At 44.3% G+C, this 7,758-nt stretch overlaps 1 protein-coding gene across 1 annotated transcript; it reads left to right on the top strand.

The window, feature by feature from the left end:
* Positions 1–1,761: 1,761 nt before the first annotated feature.
* On the top strand, positions 1,762–2,611 carry LOC146635107 (cell adhesion molecule CEACAM20-like). Its single transcript, XM_085346457.1, has 4 exons — positions 1,762–1,903; positions 1,983–2,228; positions 2,306–2,458; positions 2,565–2,611. The coding sequence occupies exons 1-4, from the start codon at positions 1,762–1,764 to the stop codon at positions 2,609–2,611; spliced, it is 588 nt and encodes a 195-aa protein (XP_085202583.1).
* The last annotated feature ends 5,147 nt before the right edge of the window (positions 2,612–7,758 follow it).

Genomic DNA, 7,758 nt, shown 5'->3' with positions numbered 1-7,758 from the left:
CTCAGGCCAGCCAAGAGATACAATCTCTCCAGCCTGTCCTGGAAACATGTGACCTAGGAGACACCCAGGAGGCATCCTTGTCAGAAGCTCGAACCACCTCAACTGTCTCCCTTTCGATGTGGAGCAGCCGCGGCTCTACTCTGAGCCCCTCCCAGATGGCCAAACTCCTCACCCTATCTCTAAAGCAGCGTTCATTTGGTCACCACCCAAAGTTTGTGATCATAGGTGAATTAAGAGATTCACGTAGCTCTCTATCAATCTCTGAATCACTGCCACTGCAGCACCAATCCATCTGTCACTCTCCTGCTACCTTCTCCCCTCACTTGTTAAAAAGACCCCAAGATAAACTCCTCCACTTGGGGCAGGAGCACATCCTTGATCCAGAGTGAGCACTCCATCCTTTTCCGGCTGAGGACCATGGCTTTTGGAGGTGCTGATTTTTATTCCCACCATTTCACACACAGCTGCAAAATGCTCCAGTGTGAGCTGGAAATCGTCACCTGATGAAGCCAACAGAACCACATGATTCTTGTGGTTCTGTTGGCTACGGAGCAGTTTATGTCTGACAATATTTTCACGGACTGGCCTTTAAGGTGTCGTGGATAAATATAACAAAATAAATCCAGTACCGGCACCAAAAAAAAAAAGATAATTTTGCCATGGTCCACAGCTCAGTGTCTGAGGAGCGGTTGGGATGCCCACACCTGCGGGTGTGGCTGTCGTCTTCACACCTTCATCCCATTTCAGGCGATCACCAGGGGGACTATTTAACCCCTCACTGCCGGCTGCTCCACGCTAGTTCGCCCCTTGCGAAGGTTGATGAGGAATTTCTGCTTTCTATGAACTGTGTTAATCCTGTTACTGTGTTTCCTGCTACTGTGTTACTGAGCTTTCACCTGCATGTCCTCCTGCCTGCCTGGAGTTCAGATAAACCACCTGTCATCATCCTCTCCGTCTCCCTGGAATCCTCTCCCGCGGACATTCACCCCTGCCTCCATTTCCAACGGTCCGGCCCGATCGTAAGATAAATAGCTCTACCCTGTTGTATGCTGTTATCTCCCTGCTCCCCAGTAACTCGCTCCCTTTTCTGTTGCAGCCTCCCACGGTTCTGATCATGGCGTTCCCAAATCATTTATCTCCAGGTCACTTCTGTTCTAACATTGAAACAGCATGTTCCCTTTGGTTATTCCGGGTCGCCTTTAGTTGAGAAATAAAGTTTATTCTGTGCGCATTTCCTGCGTATTGTGTTTGCTTCTGGGTCAAGCTTGCATGTTAGAACTACAGTTCTTGACAAATTTATTCATAACATACGAGAAAAGACCCAGGGAAACTATGTTAACGATGAAAGACAAGAAATAATAACGATAAAACGATAAACACCAATAAAAAACCCCGAAAACCATAAATTTCACACCCGAACCTCAACTCTCGCAGCCCTGTACCAAACAACTCATGGACCGGTTCTGGTCCATGGCCTGGGGGTTGGGGACCACTGGTCTAAATGACCAAGGCATGCACTGTGGTCTCATAAGGAAACTCAGCTTTTTGATATGAAGTTTTTCTGTTCCCAGATACAAATATTTTTGTTCCAAATAACTATTTGGTAATATCTTATGTCCCCCTTACCGAACAGCTCATCTCACTGTGAGTCCCAGCAGCTCTCAATTCTTTAAAGGAAGCCTTGTAACTTTGCACTGTGAGGAGGATGACGGCTCTGCTCGCAGCTCGTTCAGTCTGTGGAGAAACACAAGCAAAAAACTGATGATTCAGTGTGGAGCTGACTTTGGAATATGGTCTGTTTCTTCATGTACCATGAGCTACATCTACACGTGGGACAGTGGAGTTTACTGGTGTGAGTCCAGAGAGGGTCCCATCAGTAACATGGTTAACCTGACAGTCACTGGTAAGCTGAGTGTGTGGAGTTAGTGTTGATGAAGCTGTGTGTAAATGGATGAAATGCTGTAGTTTGTCTCTGTGTTGAGGTGGATCAGTGATCCTGCAGAGTCCTGTCCTCCCTGTGATGGAGGGAGATGACGTCACTCTGCTCTGTAAAACAAAGACCACTCCCTCCAACCTCCCAGCTGCTTTCTATAAAGATGGCTCCCTCATCAGGAAGCAGCCTACAGGTCACATGACCATCCAGCATGTTTCCAGGTCTGATGAAGGCCTCTACAAGTGTGACATCAGCGGTCATGGAGAGTCTCCATCCAGCTGGATCACTGTCACAGGTGAGGAGCTTCACTCTGATTTTTTTCCACTCACTTCATCCACATTTTCACCTGAACAGGTGGGATTCTGTCTGCAGATATACCTGCAATTACAGCCCTTCCTACTCCAGAAACTCCAGGAACTTCTCAAACTTCCCTTCATTTTGACTTTACACTCATTCGCTATCTGGTGGTCTTCTGTCCATACTTCATCTCCACTCTCATCATGGTATCTTTATATCGATGTAGAGGTAAAGCATTAAAATAATATAGATGCTAATATACATCTAAATAATAAATACATAATACATAATTAAAAAAATTAAATACATATATATTTTCTATCTGAATCTGCAGGAAATGACCTGTCCATCTCTGAACCAATGAGCATAGGGATTGAATGAAGAGGATGATATTCTCACAAAAGAGCATCTAGAGATCCATCCCATCAAGGAGCGGCGAGTGCTTTTTCAAAGCACATAGATATGCTGTGAAAACAACCAGAAAAGGCTGCTGCATATAAGCAAATTATATGCAGGGAGTCTGACCCAATAATAATAATAATTTGCCTCATCCCATGAGCCAAGATGTGAAAAAAATGGGTCATGGGTCATTATCAGAGATTTCAGGTGAAACCACGATGAGACCTTCCCTTATTATTGGAACTACTGAGATCATCTGATGCAAGGTGTGAGTGGCCATTGAGGCGCCTGGGAAGGGATCTCAAAACTGCGTTATCGATGGCAGACAGTTGGTGTCGTAGAGATGCTTGTCTCCTCTGGATCTCAGGGAAAGCCAGGTCCAATCCTTTCCCCTCACTCGCCTTCCAAGATGCTCACCAGGCCACTCTCCCCTCCCTCCAGAGCCATATGCGCTCCAACTGTCAAGTAAGACACAAATCCAGTAACCCTCACTTCACCAGTCTTCGCTCCCCTCACTTCCTTCCTAACCACACTCTCCCTCTGTTTACAGTTTCACCACGTCAGAGACTTCCTGCCAAGCTTTCTTCCCTCGTGTCGATCTTTACTCTTGTGGTCAATAAGGCTTACGTGAAATCTTATCACTGCCTCCTGTGGTTGAATCTTCACTTGAGTCCACATTTTACGTACTGGCCTCCGAGCCCTTTTCACAATCAGCAGCTGGAATTGCGCCATGGAGGGATACTCTTTGAGAAGAAATCTCCTGACAACTAACTTTTCAATTTCATAACTTCCAAGAGGAGTGAAATGAATGGGCATTAATATACATGCTAACTACTCACTTATGTGTGTTGGCCCTACAAGAAAAGACGTTTAAGTTTTTCAATTTCATCTCCAGATTTTAAGCATCGACAAAATGTTAATACAACATCCATCACTTGGTATGTATAATTTGTGTTGTTGTAAATAAAATTTGGGGGTAAGCATACCAGATTGGGGTGTTCATGGCAAAAAAAGATATAACTAATATTGAGTATATTAGCTATTCTCTATTTTTAAATGTTTTTCATGAAAGATAAAACAAAAACTAGGCTAATCCATACATAACAAGATAAACAAGCATAAAATTCTTAAAAATCTAAAACAGACATGCACATTGATTACCAAACACAAATATTCAATATCCACACAACATTTTTGAGTAGTTAGATCTTGAAGGCTTCCTGGGCTTCTGTCTCTTGCAGAGCAGACACATCCTTCTCACGGTACTTTAGTGCAGACAGGTGAGAAGAGGTCAAGGGGGATCAGAGCAGAGGGGGGTGAGGGCTGCAGGAAGTCTTGTGTAGATGTGAGGTGAACAGATTGGAGGTGTGAACAGACTGACTTTCAAATCTGCAGTAGAAGGTGTGAAGCCAGTTGAGGATTTTCCTCAGGGTGGAGGGATGGACTCCTCTAGCTGGTGGTGTGGTGCAGGCCTCTCAAAATTGATGCAAGCTGTTTGGTTGAGAAGCTGTTTTTTTAGCTTCTCACTGCAATTCATTTCTTCAATGATTGTCTACTTTTAAGATTAGGCTTAAAACTTTCCTTTTTGCTAAAGCATATAGTTAGGGCTGGATCAGGTGACTCTGAATCCTCCCTTAGTTATGCTGCAATAGACGCAGGCTGCCGGGGGATTCCCATGATGCATTGAGTTTTTCCTTTCCAGTCACCTTTCTCACTCACTATGTATTAATAGACCTCTCTGCATTGAATCATATCTGTTATTAACCTCTGTCTCTCTTCCACAGCATGTCTTTATCCTGTCTTCCTTCTCTCACCCCAACCGGTCGCAGCAGATGGCCCCGCCCCTCCCTGAGCCTGGTTCTGCTGGAGGTTTCTTCCTGTTAAAAGGGAGTTTTTCCTTCCCACTATCGCCAAAGTGCTTGCTCATAGGGGGTCATATGATTGTTGGGTTTTTCTCTGTATCTATGAAGCGCCTTGAGGCGACTTTTGTTGTGATTTGGCGCTATATAAATAAAATTGAATTGAATTGAATGTTTGAACTATAAGCACTAGAATATTGGGTCCTGGTTATTAAATTGTATTTGACTGTTTATTTGTTTTTGAATTATTTTGTTTATTGCTCTTATAAGTTGTTTTGATGATCTTTCAGTGACATATTTTTTATTTTGTGCTGTACTGGCAGGCGTGTGACACACACAGATCAGACCCGTATTTCTGTGTTGCAGATGTGTAGTAAAGAGCCAAAGACCCAGTGCTTTCTCCTGCCTCTTACTTTCACACCAGAACACAACGGAATGAAAGGCATAACACATGAACAGGTTACAAAAAGCACAGACCTGGAGAAGAAAGTGTTTAGGAAGCATTTAATGGTGAAGATTAGTGTTGTGTGAACTCTGCAGCTTCTAACCGTGGCTCAGGGGTGACCGTGTAAGCGTATCTGTAACCAGAAGGTCGCCAGTTCGATCCCCGGGCTCTCTGTCCTGGTCGTTGTGTCGTTGTGTCCTACCGCCTACTGGTGTTGGCCAGAGGGGCTGATGGTGCGATATGGCAGCCTCGCTTCTGTCAGTCTGCCCCAGGGCAGCTGTGGCTACAACTGTAGCTGCCTCCACCAGTGTGTGAATGCGAGAGTGACTGAATAGTGACATTGCAAAGCGCTTTGGGTGCCTATAAAGCGCTATATAAATCCAATCCATTATTATTATTATTATTAATAAAAAAGGGGGACATTTCTCTGTGTATTTAGCAGGTGGAACTATGTTGGTTGGCCCCAGACTTTCCAGAATTGTGTGATATTCGGGAGCACTTGTGGGCAACCAGTAAATATGATGTGGGGAAAATGAACAAAGGTAGTGACTCTTAAGTCTGATTTCAGACCATGTAAGCGTCAGTTATTAATTAAAGCCAGAATCAGTGACTGCAGTGTAACACACCCAAAGAAAGATTCTAGGTCTGACCAACCGTCTCAGTCGTGGGCAAAAAGATGACAGTCAATAAAATTCTAAAAGATAATTTATTGAGAAAAAAAAATCAAGAGATAAAAGATAAATCAGTCCAGTGTCCCATTTATGAATCAAATAAAAACACACAGTCCCAAGGCCAGAGCCAGCTATGCCACACTGCCAGTTGCACTCCACGTGTTGCCTTTAACAGGGTTAGAAGTTGTCCTCTGAGACCCACCACCCTGCAAGCACATAGCCAGTGGTCACTCTAGCCTCTGCAACTCTGCCTCCAATAGGCTGTGGCATATAATAGGCCGTGGCCTGCACAGAGAGACAAAACAACACTTTCACTATAGAATTCATAGCGCAAAACCCATCCATCCCAAACATATCTGGTTTCATCACATTCCATTCCATATTGCTAACGTTTGTTTCTCTCTAAGAGTGCTTGTGAAGGATTCAACACAGACAGACAAGTGATGTTAGAGTAGAAGTGCAGTGATTGTGTGACATTTGTAGTGTTGGGCTCCTTATCTGATTACTGTTGAGCTCATAGTGATGCAAAGTGTGAGTGACATTGCTTAAGGAAAGTCACCGGTCACAGTAATGTTGCTGTGTGGTCGGCTGCAATGTTCAATCACACGACCGGCAACAGAGTATAAGCTTGAAAATGGTTTATCTTTTCATTCTTTCCCAACCTGGAAGCAACATGAGGCAGCTCGTGTATCGATGTTAGCAAACGAAGGCGTCTAGTCTGGATAGCAGCTGTGAGACGAGCTGATATCCAGTTCTCTTCCATCTCCAAATATCTGTCGGTGCTCCAGACATTTTCGTTTCGGTAAGTTCTAAATATGTTCATATCACTCTTTATAGCCTATTAGTTTTATTTTCGATGCGCTCTGAGCTCATAGCAAATTAGAACAAACATCCTACTGAGTGATTTTGCAGAACTACCTTCTATTTATAGAGTTGCTAATAATTTGGCATTATTTTAGCAAACCAGCCTATGAAATGGATGAAACATCGTGACTGGGTTGCAGCGCTACACAAGGGACCTGCTTCAAACATACCACCATCAGATTACTTCTTCCATGTGAGGGTGAAGAGGTGACCCTCCTGGATAAGATGGTGAAGGTTTGCTGCGTTTGATTTCTGAACGAAATCGGTCTCTATACAGTCCATTCTCTTTTGAGCTGCTTTTAAGCATCTTGTAATCTTCGTTCCAACACAGTGTGTTTGTTTTGATTCGTAGACCCCGAAAATGGTGCCACGCTCCCACAATGCTTTGCGGCGTGACGTCAACGCCAAAGCGCTAAGCGCTAATTTTGAAACTACACCCCGCGTGGTTACGTTGCGCAAATGAGTCATGTGACCAAACCGAGTAACAAATCACGGCAGAGTCGGGAAGAAGGGGCGGAGAAATTGTGTGTGTGTGCAGGAGAGGTGTCGAGCAGAGAGAGAGTTACTTTTTCATGAAACTGGAGTAAAGTAGTAAACTTACAGGAATATATACCACTACCAACGTTGGGATCAATTTCTGCATCGATCTGCACACCCTTGTTTCCTGGATCGTAGCTCAGATCAGCGTGAACCACGTGGGTCTCTGCTCCCTGATCTGTTTGTTGAGACTTCCAGCTTCATCACGGAGTTTCTCTCGGTTTGTGGGCTCATCTAAAGGTAAGCTTTTAGCGCTGTTGAGAATAATAGATTGCTTGGTATACATTGGAGTTAGACAGACTTAGAACTTGTGATTGCGTGCAACATTACAATACGACGGGTTTTAGGGGGTAAGAATACATACAGAAAAACGGTCTTTGAATATGAACAAAAGGATTGGGTGCAGGGCAGGAGAACAACCAGCCCCCACCCCCAGGACAGAAAGCCACAGGTACAAGCGTGGGGGAGGGCAATCAGCCTTTAGAATAGGACTTAATAGGACCGTCTCCAGATGCATCCAGGGCTGGACTGGGACAAAAAAATCGGCCCGTGTTCCAGATTAACTGGCGTTGGTCGAACAGATGTGTGGTAGACTTGCGTTTCAGGAGCTGCTACCGACAAACCAGCAAAAAAACACCAAATGTGTCATCTGTGACAGTTGTGAGGTTAACTCAAACACACTCCGTCAGTCTTGATGCTGTTGAACAACAAAATGTTTAAAAATGTGGCGAGTTTACCTGGTGATATCCTCAT

The sequence above is a fragment of the Diplotaxodon limnothrissa genome, linkage group LG3, assembly GCF_057381915.1.
Source record: "Diplotaxodon limnothrissa isolate DT_005_m linkage group LG3, D_limnothrissa_male_GT1.1, whole genome shotgun sequence".
Taxonomy (NCBI): domain Eukaryota; kingdom Metazoa; phylum Chordata; class Actinopteri; order Cichliformes; family Cichlidae; genus Diplotaxodon; species Diplotaxodon limnothrissa.
Note: the sequence above shows the minus strand (reverse complement) of the source record. Positions and strands in the feature narration are given on the sequence as shown.

What these genes read in the sequence shown, in the direction of transcription:
- LOC146635107 (XM_085346457.1), top strand. Translation starts at nt 1,762, where the DNA reads ATGATTCAGTGTGGAGCTGACTTTGGAATATGGTCTGTTTCTTCATGT. An exon ending in CAGCTGGATCACTGTCACAG is followed by an intron (nt 2,229 to 2,305) that starts GTGAGGAGCTTC and finishes TTCTGTCTGCAG; the next exon opens with ATATACCTGCAATTACAGCC. An exon ending in ATCTTTATATCGATGTAGAG is followed by an intron (nt 2,459 to 2,564) that starts GTAAAGCATTAA and finishes CTGAATCTGCAG; the next exon opens with GAAATGACCTGTCCATCTCT.